Source organism: Meleagris gallopavo, chromosome 5 (assembly GCF_000146605.3).
Source record: "Meleagris gallopavo isolate NT-WF06-2002-E0010 breed Aviagen turkey brand Nicholas breeding stock chromosome 5, Turkey_5.1, whole genome shotgun sequence".
Classification (NCBI taxonomy): domain Eukaryota; kingdom Metazoa; phylum Chordata; class Aves; order Galliformes; family Phasianidae; genus Meleagris; species Meleagris gallopavo.
The window spans coordinates 54335373-54355956 of NC_015015.2; the positions used below are offsets into that span (position 1 = coordinate 54335373).

The following is a 20584-nucleotide window of genomic DNA, read 5'->3' on the forward strand; positions in this document are numbered from 1 at the left end:
TCCAAAATACTTCCACATTTCTGAGCTTGTCCCAGGCCCTGCCCCTTTCTGAGCCTCTTTCAAGTTGCTCAGAATCTTTGCACGTGAAATTTTTCCATTTTGTGCAGACACTGTGTCAGTTTTACAAGCAGCAGCAGAAGCCCCAACAACTCAAACACTCCCAGGAACAAGGTCAGGGAAAAGCAGCATTTGATCAGGTTCTCGGATTGTGTCAGAAATGTCTGCAGCACCTTTATTCTTCTTAAATCCTTGCCTCAAGATCTCAGCTTTGCATGTCTTTATTCAGTTTCTGAGCACTGTTCTCTTCAGATGTTTCATTTGTCATGCAAAAACTAAGTATCACAGCAAAAGTTCCCATTACTCCAAATATATATTGGAAAAACAAGGGGGGAGGGGAACAAAAGCCTTTTGCTGCCAAGGATACCTAACAAGATGCAGAAATAGCTATAAAAATAACAGATTGGAGAAGCGTAAGAGCTATGCTCGATCCACTGAGCTTCATGTTGTGCTTCTGGTGGTGGAAGCCCGCAGCAAGAAAAACAAATCTGTAACAACTGTCCCATGTTTGCTGAAAATTAGTTGAATTTCCAACTCATTATCCCATTTGAAATTTTCATTCAAAGCAATGGTTCTGCAGGAGGGTCACAATTCCTGACTGCACTGCATGGAAACTGAGCTCCATCTTTCTCCCATCCCTTTCAGCAGTGACATTCCCAGCCTGCAGCTTCAAGAGGTTTGGGTTTCACAGCCTCAGTGGCAGCAGTTTTCTCATGTTTGCAGGGTTCCCTGACATCCTGCTGGAAGGGGTTTATCCCTGCTCAAGACGTTGCTTCTCCACAGAACAGATGTTGTGGCCAACCCTGTAGCGCAGGGCCCAGCAGTGATGTGGCCCATTTTGAAATGATTAGCTGAAAGAAACCTAATCATTGGGTGCTTGCATGTTCTCGAAACAAGGAAAAAGGAGAGAAAGAAATCAGAAGGAACTCTGATTTATGTTTTTTTTTTTTCCCAAGTGTGCTAAGATGCTCTGAGTTTATAGTTCATTAAAATGGCAGCATGTGCTGGTTCAACTGCCGGTCCTGAGATTTGTTATCTGAAGAAGTGAATCTCCAGGCAAAGCTGCCAGCACTGGCACAGAGCTCCCCCAGTCCCACAGGTGGCAAATTACACAAATCTGTAGGAATTCGAAGCAAATGGGTTAGTAAGAAGTGCTTAGAGCAGTGGCAGCCTTAGCTTTAGGATCAGAGGCTGCTGTCAGCACACCAAATGTACTGAGGAATATGAGGTGGTCTTCTAACCTCACCTTGAGCTCTGGGTGAAGTTGGGCACTGCCAGAATGCTGTTAGAGAGTGGCCAAAGGAGGGTTACGGGGATGGGGAAGGGTTTGAGGGCAAGAGTGTGAGGAGTTTGTTGAGCCCAGAGGGGAGGCCTCAAGGAGGCCTGCAGCTCCTTGCAGGGAGTGAATGGCAGCACTGAGCTCTGCTCTTTGAGGAAATGCATGGAGGGTTGGGGTGGTTAGAGAAAGATCCGTGTGGGCCCCCTCCAAGTTGAGGTGTTCTGTAATTTAGGATTCTTTTTCAGTTTAAAGTCATTGCCCCTTGCTCTGTCACTGCACTCCCTGAGAAAGAGTCCCCCCCAACATTCATCAGCCCCTATAGATACTGGAAGGACACAAGGAAGTCTTTCCAGAGCCTTCTTTCTCCAGACAGGACACTGCCTGACTCTATAGCAGAGGTGTTCCAGCCCCCTGCGCCTCCTCTGGATTATTCCAACAGCTCCATGTTCTCCTTGTGCTGGAGGCCCAAAGCAGAGCATAGTACTGCAGGCAGGGGCTCATGAGAGCAATGCAGAGGGGGAAATCACCTCCCATGCTCATGCAGATCCAGACCAAGCAAAGAGCACTCATCCATGCTTGTCCCCGTCTTCCTTCTAGGTTTGGTATCATTTATAACTTCCCTTTTACCCTATGTTGCCTTTTTTAGCATACATTTGAAAGCTGTGTTTCTTCGGGGCACACGCACGAGGCACAGCAGGCACTGGACAGGCACAGCAGTGAGCAGGCGGTGACATCTGAGTCCCCAGCAGGGCCCATGTATCCCCCCTGTGGGCACAGTCTGCCAGGACCAGGCTGAGAGCCCAGGCAGGAAGAGCAACTCCGGTGACATCACACTATCTGCAGATGGAAGTAGGGGACGAGCTGAGGGTCAGGAGGGGACTTGCAACCACCATGAACTTCAATAAAGGAAAACAACAGTGCAGGATGACTGAAATAAAGCTCCCTTTCCTATCAGCTGACACTCAAGGCAATTGCATTTTTGTCCATCAAAGCAAAACGGAAAGGCTTTGCTGTCTGCAATTGCTCACAGACCTCAGCAGGGATGAGATCCTGGCACTCAGCGTTTCATCAAGAGAAATGGTTTCTTTGACTCCTGGAAGGACCGCACAGGACAGACATGCAGAGACATTCCCAGGTATCTGATGTATAACTTGCTTCATAAGGATGTCTTATCTCAAGCAGAGAGGCCCTAAAACAAGAGCTGAAGGGCAGGAGTGGAACGGTCAGACATCCATCCAGCACTCACAGCAACAAGAACTCTACACGCTGCCTTGTGCAGACACAAAACCAGTTGGTTTGTAATGAAAGGCAAAACATATCCCCAGCACTCGCTCTCCCTGGATTATCCCCACAAGGTTCATCACTGATTAAAGCAATTTTGGCTTCCACCCCTCCTCCAACCCTGGGCTTCCTACCCGAGAGTCTTGCAGTGCAGCAGGCAGGGACAGAACCAGCACCGGTACGGCTCTTGGCTGCACACCCTTAGCTGCAGCGAGGCATTGGCAGAGCTCGGCGCACTAATTCACCTCCATGTAAACATGATTATTTTAAATGAATTCCAGACGAGGTTTAACTGTAAAAACATCTCCAGTTTTTGAAGTGTTTTTAAGTGCTCAGCTCGGAGTTGTTTCTGTTAAGGCAAGGACTTACCCTTTCCTTGGTTTACAAAGAATATTTTCAGAATTAATGATGTCCCAGCACCCTCCCCCCACCCCACCACCATAAAACGGTGCTCATAAGAAAGTCACAGGTCTGACAATTAAGCTGCACCAGGATTTCACGGTTCGGATTTTCTCTTTCTTAGCTGGACTGTTCATTTCCTTACAAGCAGGAATGCTCTTTGCTCTCAAAGCCAAGACGAAGAAGAGAAGCGAGAACAGTAAGAGGTATTCATTTGGCTGCATTACTTTAAATGCTTCTGGCACAGAGCTCCCATTAGAGCTTGCAAGGAAAAGTGGCAGAAGAACATTGTGTATACATTGTAGTGATTGTACTTTCTCTGAGCAGACATGCTTGCAGGAGGCGGCAGATTAAAGAGCCGGTGTTACTTCAGACGGAGAAAAATAACATCTTGCCAGTTGTGTTTATTTGCAGGGACACATGATTTATGCTTTCCCATTTGTAGAGAGGTTGAGAGCAATGGATCACGTGGCACTGTTTAGATAATTCCTGAGGAAATCTGGGCTGCATCGGGCAGGGAGAGATAGGGTTTGTTCTCCAAGATGAGCAATGCTGGGAAATGGCAGGGAGATTTCCTCAAGTTCTAGGAATGAAGTTGAAGGCTCTGATTTTCTGAAAAGATTGAGTGTGCAGTTGTGAGAATGAAGCAATTAAGATAACAACAAGGAGGGCCAGGTATGTGGGGATGAGCAGTCCCATTATTTACTACCCAGAGCAGAGAAAAAACTGCTTCCCTAAGGGACCTTTACTCCTCAAACAGTGCAGCAAGAAGATGCAGATCTGCTGCTACAAGCATGAGAGAGGGGTTTGTCACCCTTTTGTCAACGCTTTTTTTGTACAGACTCCTTGTGGTGAGGTCCCTGTCACATCCCGTGCCCTCCTGGCTTTAGAAAGACTTGCAACAACCAGCCAGCACTGTCCCCTAAAAGTGTACAAGAATCTGAACAAACCTGGAGAAAGATGTCCTGAAAACCATGCTCACAACATTAGGGAGGTAACAGCGTGACTACTTACTAAAAGAGGGCATGATTGCAAAAACGGCTGTAGTTAATTGATCCCCTCTCTCTGGGAGAAATAATACTGGGGAAATAGAAGAAAATCAGATGCTCATAGAGTAACACGGAGAGAGGCACAGAACTGGACATCCTCTTTGGCCTTGAGGTGCAAAATCTGTGGGCCAGAGGAATCCCTTCCTGCACAGTACATGGCACTGTACCACTGAAAGCTGCATCAAACAATGGGCACTAGCAGACCTAAAGGCAGTGCAGGCAGGCACTGAGTCTCCATTTATTGCCATGTCTCATCATACCTCAGTGCCACAGGTGCTGATTAATGAAACACAGTGGAGAAGGAGTGCAGCTTTGCAGCACAGAAGGGAAGACAGCATTTATGTGACAGATGCGGGGTGCTGGGTACTCTTCTCCAAGGCTACAATTCCCAAAGCTGTCAAAATAAAAATAAGGGGGGAAAAAATGATAGGCTGCCACTCAGCCTGCAAAATTCCCACTCGCTGCAATGAGCATCTCCCAGAACCCATTAAAAATAAGCTATAAATCATGGTTGCAGTGGCAAGATCGTCATAGGGTGATCAGACAGTGGGCTATCCAAGTGATAAAGGCTGTAGGATAAGGACAACATATATATATATTTTAGTTATATATATATATATGCATAAAGGAACAGGTGTCAATCAAGGGAACATCTTTCAGCTGCCAATATGAAATCAGTGCGCTGAGATGGCAGAGCAGGGAATAAGCCCACAGATGCAACAGCAGCACATCCCCACAAAGGGGGCACTGCCTGTGGCCAGTCCAAGGCAATGTGAAACATCTTTGTTCTGCATTCACTCAACTCTTCAGATGACTGATTTTTTGTATTTCTCTTTACCCAACTATTTTTTGAAACCATCCTAGACCTGCAATGGGAACTACAGAGACAAGAAACATTCTGGCTTTTAGTTCAAGTTATTTCAGGGGCCTTGTGTATCCCTTCTCAACAGCTTTGGTGCAGCACTGTCAGCCTATGGACCTTGGGAGTGAAGACCAACTGGAATGATGCTTCCCTGCCCCAAGCAGGCTCTACGGAGGGGTGAGTGTCATGGTTTCATGATTTTTCATTATCGGTATTCCACATCATAACATCATGCAATGTACTGGGGGTTTGACTGCTGATGCTCAAGTTCCGGGTGCCTGTCCAGCGGAGAAGAGCAGCTACGTTTCCCCAGGGGGCTTTGCGGTCAGCGAGGAGATATAACTCCCGGCAAGGTCACCTGATGCTCTCTTCTCTGCCTGCGCTGCTTCGCTTGCGCTTCTCTGCCTGCGCTGCTTCGCTTGCGCTTCTCTGCCTGCGCTTCTCGCCTGCGCTTCTCTGCCTGCGCTTCTCATCTCAGCGTTGTGGTAAGGCCGATCCACCATCAATTTCACATTCTCTCTCCTTATAAAATTCTGTTGATACCATATTTAGTAAATTACTTTGTTTTACCTCAGATTGTTGCCACTGTTTTCAATTATTTCGGGGTCCCTTATTTTCTTTTTTTTTCCGGGGGCGCGGATCCGCGGATCCCTCCGCCCTTCTAGTCACGGAACCGGGCCGAACCAGCCCGTAAACCGTTGACAGTGAGGAAGGGCCAAGCCAGCCCCATATGGTGCTGAGAGCACTGGGAAATGATCCTCCATGAACAAAGCACCCCCGCAGTCTCTGGATTATGCTTCTGATTTTATTTTTTCTCTTACTTTTTGGTTTCTACCTTAAATATGTAGATGTTTTGAATGCCCCCTTCCTGAAAGCATTCAAGGCCAGGCTGGATGGGGCTTTGAGCAGCCTGGTCTAGGGGGTCTATAGCAGGGGGTTGGAACTAGATGATCTTAAAGGTCCCTTCCAACCCAAACCATTCTATAATTCTATGAAATATGAAGCCATTGCTGCTATAATGAGAAGGCAAAAGAAGGACAAGCCTGGAGAGGCAGACTAGAGCCCTGTCCATCTGAAGAAGTCATAGAAAAGTGGCCAAAATTCCTTCTAGCTTAGTGGTATCTCCTCATTTTAAAAATGATGGTGCCACTGGTCTTGACAGAAACAAGAGAATGCTGAAACACAACGGTGTGGCTCAAAGACACCACAGCATCAAGATTCGGGTCACATATGGTCACACTTCTGGGACCAAAGAGGCAATATCTCATCCAAGTCCTGGAAGGTGGGGAAGGCATAGACACATGATCATAACAAGGAGTATTTTAGAGGCAACCTATGAAAGATATATGTTTAAATCAGGAGTGCACCAAAAGAATGGATAAAAAAATGAGAAAATCATAGAAACATACCTGCTGGCCAGTATAAAAATCACAAGCTTATGAAGTAGTTTTCAGTCCCATCTATAAAACTCTGTTGGACCTGTACAGAGAAGATGAACTTCTCATGTCATTTCAATACAGTAGGATGCAACCCTCTTGCCCTTCTGTCTATTCATGTCTAGTGTTAACAGGGAGCTGTTAAATAGCTGCAGGGTTCCAGCTCTGAAGCAGATACATTTCAGAGTGGGATCCAGCAATTTTTTGCACGTGTGTAATTTCAAACATTTGAGTACTTAATTCACAGGGAGAAGGCTGGCATGTACATCTTTACCAAGGCAGGACAGAAACGTTATCCTATATTGATCTTAAAGCACCTTGGAAGGTTAGCACCACGTTTTCAGCAGCTAATTTTGACAACTTCAACCTCTCAGCTCTGAAGGTGAACAGCAGTAATAAAAGCCTCACTTTATCCAATTTCCCCCAATTCAGATAAGATTAATCGCGTGCATTAAATGCTCTGCTTCCTACACTGAAAACCAAGATAGATCAGCTGAACAGGGAGAGGTGACGCTGGCATCAGACAAACCAGCCATCAGCTTATGGATCCACCCATTCTCCTCACTGCTACCACCCTAATCACACATCAACTCTTTTTACTTAGAGCAAGAGAAAGAAATTGGTTTCTGAGCACCTCACCTCCAAGCTGCCAGATTTTTACCAAAGCTTGAAAATGACTTCAGCAAGTAAACACTTCTGACATTTCATTTTTGCACTTTCATATACTGTGAGTTCAATCTGTGAATAAACGCCCTGGTCCCAATGCTTTCCTAATGTTAAGAGTCCAGTGAGCTTCACCAGGAATTCAGCTGAACCAAAATATAAAGCCAGGGTTTTGGTTTCCACGCTGCAATCCTGAAATCCAATAACAACCTCCTCCCCCCACCCCTCTGCTGCTGAGAATTAACTGAAAAATATAGCTGTGTAGAGGTGGGTTTTTAATACTTTTCCTGGATGGAATTCTATTTGATGCTGCTAAGCTTTGATGACATACCCCAATGACTTGCTTGGAAGAAATCCATTTAGCGAGCTTGCAAATCATGCTGTTTCAGTTCTGTGAGTGCCCATGAGAAATGTGCATTTTCAATCATAAAAGCTGCAGAAACAAAATGGAACTTGAAGAGGCAGACAGATGAATTCCTTATCACGGCTTGGCTGTGTTCACAGAACATGTGCTTACCATTTCAAACTCCGGAAAACTATTTACAGGGATCTGAAATACAAGACTGAATCCAAAAGTAAGAAATAGATACATTTCTAGAAGATGCATTTTATTTTCCCATTTCAAAGGAAAAAATGAGAGCCTGATTAAAAACAAAGCAAAGCCCCCAACCCCCACACAGCCTTTAGTTTGTTCCTAGGGATTATAAATAGTCCCTTGTAATACGATCTATGCACGGGTGCCAGATTTACAGAGGTTCCCTTATGTTTATTTGGCAGGATACGTTGTTTTGGGTAAGTTTGGGGGAAAGAAAAGCACATACTTTGCGCTTTCTCCACCTCTCACAGTTCACTGTGAGTGGTAAATGGGGATTGCTGTGGGCGAACAATTAGCACATCCCAGTGCCACAGTGTCATCCCACCAGCACCACCTAAATCACACTGCCAGGCACACAGGGGCTTCCAGAGATACTTATCAGTCATGCTGAAGTGAGACAGTTCATAACTCTAGATGGAATTTTCAAAACCAGTTGAAATCGGTCTTCAGTGGGCATTTTCTTGCATATTCACCTAAAAACACAGCTTGTTTCTGCACATCCCAGTCAATGACAATACCTTTGACTCAAATGCATTTGTTTCCAAGAAGAGGAAAAAGAAGAGAATTAGAAAAACATGTGCAATGCTCAGCACTGCAGCCAGCAAAACCTGACACAGTTGTTATCGTGGTATGGGACAACTGCCTTTCCCCCCAGCCAGGGCTGTCTCACCACTTTGTGTGCTCTGCTCGCCTGGAGATCCATCTGCTGTCTTCTGTCTCACCCCTGGTTTGTCAGCTGTCTGTGTGTTCTTGATTCACGACACTGTACTTTGTTTGGTGAAACACAGTTCTGATCCAGGCCGACAGCTCCGGGCACAAGAGCAGTGCGGCTCATTTCACACATTTTCCCATTTATGCTGCAACAAAGGGAATCTAAATTATATATTAGTGTTTTCAAAAACATAGCAGCTCAACAGGGAACTTGGAACATAATTTCATCAAAGATTTTCTCTTGTAGGAAAGGTGGGTTAAGGAGCTCTTGCCATCCCCACTGCATCCCCATACCTCATAGGTAGTTCCAGTGCAACTCAGTGGTCACAGTGGTGATGGGTTGATGGTTGGACCAGATGAGCTTAGAGGTCGTTTCCAGCATTAACGATTCTATGATTCACGACACTGTATGGTGAAAACCAACCCCCAGTAATGCTGTCACTCTGGTATCTTTTCATTTCTTAAAGTGATGTTACATGAAGCCTGCCACGCTTTTACCCCCAAACCAAATCTGCTAGTTACATGTCTGTCAAGACAGACAAGAACATAACTCTATAATGTGCTCAAAGGACTTCCTTCAAAATTGAATCATCTGGATATTACTGACCTTGAATGGTTGAAGCTCTCTCTTTTTCCATTTCCCTTTGCAGGTTTTGCAGCAAATCAACCAAACCTTTTGTCAATGAGATCAAAATAGAGCCAACAGGAACTTTAATCTGTCTCTGCTACAGAGAGATGAAATCAGTGCAGGCTCCATAAAATAAGAGTAATGGAAACTGTTCACGGTTATGAGTATCTGCAACAACAAAGTGTCTCCCATTAAGTGATGCACTGAAGCTGTGCAGATGAAGTTATATGCTCTGGTACCACAATGAGGTACAAGTCAACCAAAAAGGAGTCTTTTTTCATAGCTTTTGAGAGCCGAGTTCTGAAGATATCTATAAACACAATATTGATACAAAGACTTCGGTTTCATGTACGTTTTCCTCTGTCTCCCCATTTCAACTGTACTGATACTGTACTGAGCCAATTGTTTTTTTCCACCATTGAGAGAGACCTTTGCCATGGATTTTAATACTGATCTTTTTCACGTTCATCCGTGCATACAATAAATATTTAAAGGACCTTCATATTCATTGACTCAAACACAACGATTCCAAAAGAACAGCATTTTATTTGCTTAAAAGCATTTGTTATATTCACAAACAGAGCCATTGCCTAAATTTACAGCTGTAACAAAATTTTTAGAAAAATGGTAGAAAACAAACAGTTCTGAAAGACCACTATTTGGATAAAACATCCAGACTATGACACGAGGCTGACAAATATACTGAAGACAAAACCTTCAGACAGTGACTGTCATAAAAAGCCATACGCTTTAAAATGTATCTGCCCCTGAAGAATCTGAATCCCCATGAATGCTACTTATACTTTGTGTCTGGTCATCTATATTCATGGAAGGCAGCTTCACTGACATCCTTTCTGCAGAAACGTGTGAATGTAAATGTGGGACAACACTTTCTCCTAGGAAAAAGAAAAAAAAAAGCAGAACAAAACCACGTTATTTGCAGCCTACAACGTATACAACTTAACTGTACTGAATTCATCTCCATATCACATCACCTCATGGGAATACAAGGACACAGACATGCTCACTGTCCACAGTTTTGAGGCATTTCAGAGTACGCTGATTTAGCCATCACAGTTTTCTTGATAAGACAACAAAGGGATGAATATCTGTGCATACAAAGGATGGACTGTATTTACATACATCTACCTACTGTATTTACATACATCTACCTACACATGTATACATGCTGTGAAAAGTCACAGCAGTGCTCAGTCCCCATCTGGGAAGCACTGTAGGGAGAGAAAACAACATGCAGGCAGGTACCAGAGGTAGGAAGGAGGGTGATGGGCAGAAGTTACTGGATTTAGCCCCAGGAAGGAGACAAGATGCATCAGTTTGTGGAGCTGAGGGAGCAAGACATGAATCAGGCTCCAGACAGGAAAAATAGCATTGATGAGTGGTATAGCATTCGCAGAACCAGAAAGAGTGTTTTGAGATTGCAGTTGTCCTTGGGATATTTATTTTAAATGCAGCAGCTACAAGCAAAACAAACATACATGAGTCTGTGCTCAACAGCAAAAGCCCTTCTGGAGTTTGTTCTTATTCCAATGAGCTGTAACAATTCTCCCTTCCTCTATCACAGGCTAGGTAATTAAAACACTATTTTCTCAATGAAAAAAAAAGAAAGCTAGGCTTCCTTTCACCCCACTTAATTATCTACTATGTCACTGTAGTGGTAATCTGCTTTCATCTGCCTCGTAGCAAAGCACGCTCCTAACGACTAATTAAAATAACAAAAACCCACTGCTAAAATAAAATTTCATGTTGGAGCAGCTGCCAACAGCCTAGGAAGTCAAACACAAATGAAGCCAGAGATGGTAAAGCCAGTTCATGGAGCAGCCTGTGCCGGCTGAGCCTCCTGCACCTCGGGATGGCAGCAATAGCACAAGAGCACACGTGTGACCCCTGGGAACCAATGTCACCTGCCTGCCACAGCTGCTCACATGCTCTGACCACCTCACTTTTTGGATTGCCTTCTTCACTCCCTGAAACCCTCAGCACAGTGCAGATGCCAAGGCTTGTGTTGGCGAGGGCCCAAGCAAATCTAACACAGGAGCAGTAAGATGGCATGAGAAATTCAACATGTTCTGAACGTGATTCCAAAGCACATTACAGTAACACCACAAGGATGTGCAAGTAGCATATGCGTTTTGTTCTTCCAGAAGTACTTCCATGAGCTTAGTCTGTAACCACGTTCGCATGACAAAAATAGGTTATTCAGAAGGGGAACAGAAGAAAAGCAAAAGCTTTTATTTGGTTAGACGTGAAGCTGACACACAGTAAAGACATGGATGTGTAATGCCCAAGGAAGTCCTGTAAATCATCCGAGACACCAAAGCAGCACTTCAATTCTGCGTGTAGGTTGATGCTTTCAAAGCTTGACTTTGTTAATAATTTCCACAGCCATGTCATATTCCATGAGGTCATTGTTTCAACAGCTGTTTTCAGGTTTGTTAAAAAAAAAAAAAAAAAGGGGGAAAAAGAAAAGAATATTCCCTTATCCCAAAGGCTCTGTAGTAACTTTGCAAGCATTTGACTCCGGGGTGCTGAAAGACCCTATGATATCAGTCTACATTCTTCTTAACGCATACTCTAATATATTTTACAGACATACTGAAGTTCAATTTTATGACAGATGTAAAATGCTAAAAGGACAGAGAAATCAACAGAATAATTCCATCTGCTTGCTCAGCTGAGAAATTAGCAGGTCCTGAGTTATCCAAATACCCCTAAAGAAAAGTGTAAGAAATAACCAAAGCAAACGCTTCTTGAAATCTGAAGTCTTTGACTGTGTTAAATTACAAGAAAATACAGAACCTAGATTTTCAGCACTTTAACTATAAAATATGATGGATATCCTGTTTCACCCACTCAATAAGCTCGGCTCCATGACTGTAACTTTCCACGACACAAGACTGCTAGTCCTACCACTATGTGGGCCCAAAGATGAAACTGTTCTGTTACTCCCAACACGTGCTTTATCATTATCACCTCTCACTTAATCTAACCTCTGGAATGCACTGTGCACACATACAGAGATGTCTATGTGGATAAATACACAAACACAAGCATGCAGGCTTAAATGCTTGTTTCTATGCTCACATACAAGCTTTTAAGCATACACATTTTCCAGTGTTTATACTGAGCTTTTGCTGTCCATCAGTGACGGAGCTTGGACAGTCCTTGTCCAGGTCCTTAACACGATACTCCATTTTATTTCTTCCCCCCCATCAGAGAACAGCTCACAACCAGGCCTAAGATGCTTTCCTATTACACACCAAACCCTTCACAGTTCTAAATATGCACACAGCATTGGTGCTTAGAACCTTCTGATACGCTATAAAATAAATATGGAAAATTCCTCCATTTACAAAGCAGGGTAGGGCAGGGCAGGACGATTGGTGATCTTCACAGCTTTTTCTCTTTAGAAGTTCTGGAAGCACTCAAAACAATTTTGTAATCATGTACTTAGATGTATTTATAAAACTTTTCCTTCTTAAAATCCAATAAATGGAATGAGTGATCCCAGGTGACCTCCACTTCTCCGAATTCACTGTCACCATCTAAAAGAATACTTTCATATAAACTGTGAAAACTGACACCCTTCCTACGTGTGTTTAAGGGACTCTGACTGGTAGAAACTCAACGGTGACTGAAAACATCTTGATGACCCACTGATGGAAAATGTCAGATCTGCGATTAGGGATTTTGCCTGTGCTTGGCAATCTATAACAAATTCGTGTACAGTACTAAATTTCCAGATCTTTGTTTAACAGAAACATAAAAATTAATGGTGTGTCAACCATCCAGTGACCTGTGAAGGGAGTTTTTCTCTAAGACATACCGTCACACAGAGAGTATGCTATATACAAGTGTATCGTGAATGTATGCCAAATGGAAAAGGAATTAAACATGCTGAAGGGAGGTTTTGTTACTCATACCATATGGCAACAATAAGAACAAAGAAAAATGTTTAAATCTTTCCTTTTAAATTTTTAGATTTGGCAAAATAAAAAGACTAAACAAGTCTGACTTTTAAGCCAAATAAAAACCATGTGCTTTAACTCCCTACGGTTGGTGTCCATACATTAAATAAAGTTTCCATTTTTAATTTATCAGGAGGTAAATCAGACCCTTATCGAGAAAAGGATTTGTCTTCATAGACAATTAATAGGGAGGACTGGGACCCAGGTTATTGTTGTAGTTTATAACTGGGGCCATAATTACTTTAATTAACTGCATATTACTTCCTGAGGTTTATAAACAACCATCACCCTCCAGAACACCTTCCTCTACTCTTTTTCCGATGTAAAAACTGAAGCAGCTAACTTCTAGAGCAAGAATAACTTTCCAAGCATATGAAAAAAAACAAGTCCACTGCAGAACTCCCATTCCTTTAATAGCACGGGTTGATACGAATGGCTTGTTTCTTCTCCTGCCAGGTTCCAGCTGCTTCACTTTGTTTATTACTGACTTCAAAGATGAAAATGCTGTCCTGTCCCAACAAATAACTTCCTCCAGATGGCATTATCTCAAGTGTTCAGAGCACTGGGGATAGCACAGCACCTGCAAATCTGTAACTCGGCATCTTAAAATCCCCAACGAAAGGGCCTTAATTGTTTTTCCTCCATCCTTCCCCCATTTTGTCCACTCATTTTCATACCTAGTTGTACAGTTATTAAGCACAGCAAGGCAAGAAGCAGTATTTTCTGCAAAGTCAAGATTATTCCAGACTTAATGGGTTGATATATATCAATAAGAAACAGGCATATTTTGATGTAAGCAGTCCTGAAGGCTAAACTGAAAAGAGAAAATATACTGCAATGTCAGTCATGTTGCTAATTACATTATAAGAAACAGTATTTCCAGTCAAATCTCATGTCAAGCTATACTCTGCATACTGAATACATAACTCAATGTTTCTAGAATTTAATGGCTTTTACAGTTTAAAGTTGGTATGGTAAGGAACTGGTCAGATGGCATCAAGATGGCAAAGAGTACAACATTCTCAGAAGGGAGCTCAGCTATCAGTGGTTTCTGAAATAACCCAGCCATTTGGACAAGATTATTCTCCCCTCATTAGAAACCACAGGTCCTCCACTCTTCTAGCCCTGGCCCACTTCCACCTTGAATTCATATGCACATTTATGCTAGTACGGAGAAGATGTCCTTTCCCAGCTCAGCCAAAAACGAAGCAAAAATGTTTAAGCACGTGTGACTGTGATCTCATTGCGTGAATGCATTGCTTACCACAGGGCTCTTGAAGGCAGGTCAGATCTCTGGCTTCCATGGAGTTAGAAACACAAAAGCAAGAGAACAAGATGCTCTGCAAATGCAAGCAGTTTTGTTCTCTAGCTCAAAAACAGATCATCCATAACTTAAATGCTTTCATGACAAACAGAAAATTTTCTAGGCAAACTGAGGCCAAATTTCCAGGGCTGAGTTACACGAAAGGGATAGATTTACAATTAAAACACATCAGATATTCTACAGAAATGGACTGATATCTGCAGGATTTGAGCCAAAAAATGTCTGGATCTAAAAGCATGAGTCTACTGCTTGAGCTGGAAACACAGTTTCATTCTCGAAAACTTCAGCCAACTCATAAAATCAAATAAGTGGGCTACAGCCACCAGAGGAGATAGAAAACTCAATACTGTGAGTTCAGCTGAAGGTTTGACCTAAACTTGGCAAATTCCATCTTCACATGGTGTAGTGTACTTATGGAAATTGTGTGTACATATACACAGAAAATAAACATGCAGACACACACACTCTTTTCTCTTTTTTGTTTGTTTGCTTAAACTCCAATGTATATCCTGCTTATAAACATTTGGGAAAAGGAAATAAATCAGATCCTGAGTCAGTACAGGAGGGTGGGGTCCGGGCGAAGCAGGGAACACGTTTTACAAAGCAGAATATTTGAAAATGATTTTTCCTCCTCTCAAGTCTGAGTTCAAGGTTCAGCGGTTTTCCAAAACATGTTATATTCCCACCAATAGTAACACTAAACAGAACAAAAACTAGAAATACATAAAATAAACTAGAACCAGATTGCTCAAAATCCTAACGGAGTTGTTGGAGACCGGTAGGGAAGGGCAGACAGAAAGCAGCTCCAAAAACATCTAGGAATGAGATTGCAGAGTTTACTAAATAAATATTTCCTTTTGGTGACTAAATTCTACTCTCCTCCCTTCGATCTGACATACTTTGTGCTGTACAATATCTCACTGTTCAACAATGAAGTTCCCTGGCTGCAACTCTTGCTGTTGTTTCCCAGCAACTCACTTCCAGAAGATGTGCAATGATCTTTCCACATAACTGCAGTAATTATTAATACAAAGAAGAAATAGAAAAGTCAGCTCCAATTTTCCTTGCAGAAGCCTGTGATTTTTGGGACATGAAAATGAATACTCATTTTGTAACTTGTATGCATTGCTTGTTTCTTGATTGCAACCATTTTGTTGCAAAACAGGGAGAGGAGGGGTCATCTGCAGTAGACCTGCAGCAACAGCAAATTTTATTCAGAGGTAAGAGACAGTGAACAAACATACAGCAGAAGGAGGAGGTCCACTGTTGGTACAGAAACACCACGAAAACAAGTATCTTGTGCATGGCTTTCGGGGAGCAATCTCTCAGTCCACAAAAAACCCCAGGTAAACACCTGGTGGGATTGGAAAAATCTGACAAGTGATCATTAAAAACCATATATTAATCTTTTTCTTTTTTCTATTTTCTGCAAAATCTAAAGGTGAGTGGATGGGAAAGTAATCATATAAAACCAAAATATACAGCTCTGTTACTCACACCTTCATGTTTGGGGATCCAAAAGACATTTTCCTGCCAGCTGTCAAAGCAAAGCAAAACAAAGCTCAAGGAGGAGGAACTTTTTATTGGGAAGGTTGAGCAGGTAGCACGAGAATGAGGGGAAATGGTTATAAACTAGAAGAGAGTAGTTTTAGGCTAGATATTAGGAAGAAATTCTTATGGTGAGGGTGATGAGACATTGGAACAGATTGCCCAGAGAAGCTGTGGATGCACCCTCACTGGAAGCACTCAAGGTCAGGCTGGATTGGGCTGTGAGCAGCCTGGTCTAGAGGGAGATATCCCTGCCTTTAGCAGGGAGGTTGGAACTGGGTGGCCTTAAAGGTCCCTTCCAACCCAAACCATTCTATGATTCTATAAGAAAATGGACTCACACAATCAATAGCATGAATTCACATTAATACTGAAATGAAGTTACACAGACCTCCCTCAGGATGCAGAGTCATTCAGTACAACCTAGCAGTAAGCTTGGCTCCTCTGAGATGCCATATCTGTACATATTAATTGCAGTACTACTGCCTGCAGCTTATCTACATCGTACCACAGTGCTAGACATAATAGTGTTTGTAGCCTACATGAGGAGTGTCAAGTTAAAAAATCAAAGCACCTTCATAAAAGTTCCATGACTTGTTTTTATTTTGAAATAACTAAACAATAATTTACACAAGCTGTTAAGAGTTGGACAAACAAATTCTATAATGCCTCACAGCAAATCAGGCTTGCGGTGGGTTTGAAAATGAGCATCTTCCCAAGTTGTGGTGAAATGAAGATGGGTGTCCCGGTGAGGGAATTCCAGAAGTGACATTCTTTACAAGTAAGCACACCTGCTAGAAGACCTACTGGGTTACTCTAGAATCCGTTCCTGCCTCAGAATTTTTGTTTGTGGCCCATACACTCAAGTACGATGGCTTTCATGCAGCCTTTGATGTGCAGTTGTCCATGTGCAGTTGGGATGGGTGCACACATAGTTCAAGACAAACAGCGATCTGTACTTATCAGACAAGTTCTGTGTGTTGCAGGTCAAGACTGAGCACGTTCTCTGCAGTGATGTTCGCACTGCATATGCTTAGTAAACATTGTGTGCTATCCAGCTCTATTAACTCAGCTGATCTATTAAGGCCAGCTAGGAGACTTTTAAAAACAATTGTTAGGAACGTAAGACAACAAACTGCAGTGCATGGGCAAGAAGCCAAGAGCTACTTTCTATCACTTAAAAACGTGACAAGATTCCTTGATGCTCTCTCTCTCAACCAGACAAGAGGGTTTCCTGGCCAAAGGGTTACATTCCCTCCAGTCATGGCAGCAATCAGGTCAGAATGAAGGCTCTGGGATGGACATCAGGAAGAAAAGAGAAAACCTTCTGTACCACACAGCTCCTCCAGCAGTGCTGCAGGGCAGAATTTTCTCACTGTGAGTCACTCATCACCTGTACTAAAGTCACTACTTGCATTCTTTTAACAAAAATCTATACAAGATCTACTAAGAATAAAAAGCTGTTCAAATGACAAGTGTTTTCATCTAGATGATCACTGTCACCTAGCTGTAATCCTCCATTCTACAGATATAAATATTCACAGGACCTTATGCATTTGTTTTGATCATTTTTCACTTTTAAAGTCATGGGATTCTGCATATGGAAACGGTTTGCCAAGACTGCCATTACTGTACCAACACTACAAAAATTTGGCATATTAAAAAGCCTTTAGCTACAGCACAATTACTCAATTTTTGTAATTGCACCCTTTAAAAAGATTATGAATTTTTTTTTTCCCAAAGCAAAACAAGACAGAACAGATCCAGCCCTTTGCATTTTGCAACTCTGCACAGACATTTCTAGCACGTGTGCCCACAGACTTGTTAGAAAGATCTCCCTTCAAGACTTCTGTTGAACAGCAGAAGGTGGCCATTGAAGATCTTAACATTTGTGCAAATCAATTAACTCTGAGAAATGTGTGAGGAATAAGTAATTCTAGGAAATTTTAAGTGGCAAATAATTTTTCCATTAGGTCAGAAAGAATACCACAGTAGTCTACATAAGCATTATGTTAAAATAAGGAATACATTCAATGTCTTTACTAGTAGATGTGTTGGGAGAGAGTTAACGTGCAAAAGTTCAGACCCTATCCTGCCAAAGGGCATCCAATCCTTCCCTTGTAATGAGCACCCAGCGTAATAACAAGTAATGTTGTCTACAATCTAATACTCTGGACCAGAAAGTTGGAAATGTCTGACAGCAATTTTTTTTTCTTTCTCGTGCTATTTTAACATTTGTACACATCAAGAATGTTTAAACTTTGTAACAATAAGCATTCCTCCTTGGAAAACAAAACAAAAACCAAAGGCTGTTACACGGGAAAGAATAAAACAAGATTCTTTTGCAATACTCTGTAAAAGAACTCACAAATAGCTTTAAATCAATAGACTCAATGAACTGCAGAAACACGTTGCTCTACAGCTATGCTACCAGTTTAGCACACTACACCCCCTTCCTAACTTCCCACATTGCTGCTTATTGCAATGGCTCGTGCATCCACTCCTGCCAGTTGAACAAAGCAAAGAAAGCACTGCAGACTGCTCCCACTAACACTGTGCTTCTGGAAGATGGAGTGACCAATGGCTCCCCACCAGCACCAGTAAAACCAACAAACTCCTAGCAACCCTGGAGCTGCTCTGCAGTCTTCAAGCAGCAGCCAGGCAGTGCCTTCTGGGACACAAACATAACCACTTAGAATCACAGAATCATTTGAGTTGGAAGGGACCCTTAAAGGCCATCTGCTCCAACTCCCTGCTACATGCAGGGTCACCTACAGCTCAGTCAAGAGCCCGGAGGCTGGTCCAACCTGAAATGTAAGCCCCATTCACATCGGGTTCTCATTTGGGCAGATGTTCTTCTGAAACTACACACATATACGAAAGTTGAAGCATTAATTGATGGTGATAATTCTTTGTAGTCCCCAGTGCCAACTTGCTTTAGAAAGCCTTGCAGCTCTTTGACAGTCACTCTTCCCAGCCCAAAGTGTTGGTGCCAATCTTGGCTTGTACTCCGTTTGCCAGTAGGTTTCTTCATTGCTTTGGGCCACATGATTAATAGAGCTCGTAAACTGTCTGAATGAAATTCATTTATCACTTGTCTAGGTTTAAATATTCCTAGCCGCAGTATGGGGAAATCTGTACTGGAAAGGAAAGCAAGAGGAGCTCAAATAGGCATGCATGGGAGCAGCTGCTTGCAGTGGTGTGAGTGCTGCGTGCCAACTTGTTGTGACTCAGTTAGGTGAATGGAGCAGATCTGTGGGGCTGCACACTCTGCAGCTCCTGAATTCAGCTAGTTACAGTTTGTAGGAACAGCAATTACAGAAAGCTTCTTAAGAAAGCACCTTTGCAAACCCTCTATAGAACTGACAACGACATAAAGCCAATTGTTTACAACAATCCTAATCTGTTGCAATCACACCCAGTGTGCAACACTACAAAAAGCACAGAGGTAAACCATTCCTATCTAACAAGTTCTGCAGTCCTGAAGTTGAGGTGAGCTTGCACCAAGCACACAGTTGTGCAAAGGCAGCAGCTGAAGTCCTGGGCTTACAAAATTTGCAAGTGAAGAATTAGGATCTAACTTAGCTACGTAGGTACCACAGGTGTATGGGAGTCTATACGAAACCTTAATGCTGAATAAAATCACCTATGAGTCATTCTGGTCCATAAGTAATTACAATTTACTGTTATAAGCCAAGGGTATTTCAATAATTAGATTTTAAAGCAGCTCATGGAATTTAGTGGCTCCCTGGTAACTTACTTGAAGCAAATTTATTTCCATTACGTATATATTCTATACATTTCTCTGCACTCCCAAGTTTAGGAACATTCAGATAAATCAATCTGCTTTCATGCCCTGTCTATACACACTCACAGAAGAAGGAAAAATTTAAAATGCATTCTTTGTTACCTTTTTTCCTTCTGTCCCTCTTTGTTTCCCTCTCTTCAATACAGACTATCATGAAAGAAGTGATTCCAGAATATAGTTACAAATTCAATACGTACACTCATTTGGGAACATATTTCCCCTCACTAAGACTTATGCCACACTACAGCCTATGCAAGAGCAGAGAAAACCAAATGCTTGAAGATCATCACATCTGAATGGCATTGTTATTTGATGCAATTAGGTTGTTTTTAACCATCTTTAAGGGAGAGAATGCATGTGCTGCAAGGCCTCTCAGAACAGAATTGTCTCCTAGGATGAGAAAAGCCTGGGTCATGCCTGGGGCCCCTCGGGGGTTCTGTAATACAATCTGTAATACAGTTTTACTGCCCAGGTTAGAGAGAGTTGTCCAATCCCTGTTCCACCAGGAGAGAAATAAGTTCATGCAGACTTGCTGCTCTGTATTTTCAGAGAGCTACTTTGAAAGCAAGCAGAGTCATAGCCGAGGTGTAGTGTGATTCACACAGCCCACGTTTATCACACTCAGAAAGCTTCCTGACCACTGCTGGCAATATATTCTCAATCTGATAAGAAAAGTCCCTATTAAGAATCATTTGCTTGTTTAATTTTCACTTATTGAGCTTTAATGTACCATAAAAGTAAGTAATAACAACTGTACCTTAAATAAATATTGCTTGTCTTGTACTCATTAATGTTTTAGAAGAACACGTAACTACCTCTAGATACAGGAAACTGCTGGAAAATAAAAACTGACCGATCACATAAACTCAAGTAAGAGCTTTAAAGAATTCTTGCTGAGGACGGAGTTCAACAAAAAATGTATTCTGTTCACTGTACACACGACACCAATGGGAAT

At 42.4% G+C, this 20584-nt stretch overlaps 1 protein-coding gene across 4 annotated transcripts in view; it reads right to left on the bottom strand.

Moving 5' to 3' along the window:
• Nucleotides 1–9486: 9486 nt before the first annotated feature.
• KIAA0586 (KIAA0586 ortholog) overlaps nt 9487–20584 on the bottom strand; it is a 72247-nt gene continuing 61149 nt past the window's right edge. For all 4 annotated transcript variants that reach the window (XM_010712083.3, XM_010712081.3, XM_010712080.3 and 1 more), the window contains one exon: nt 9487–9856. In XM_010712083.3, coding sequence (XP_010710385.1) covers nt 9711–9856 — 146 coding nt within the window. In that variant the 3' untranslated portion in view covers nt 9487–9710. The remainder of the gene's footprint in view (nt 9857–20584) is intronic.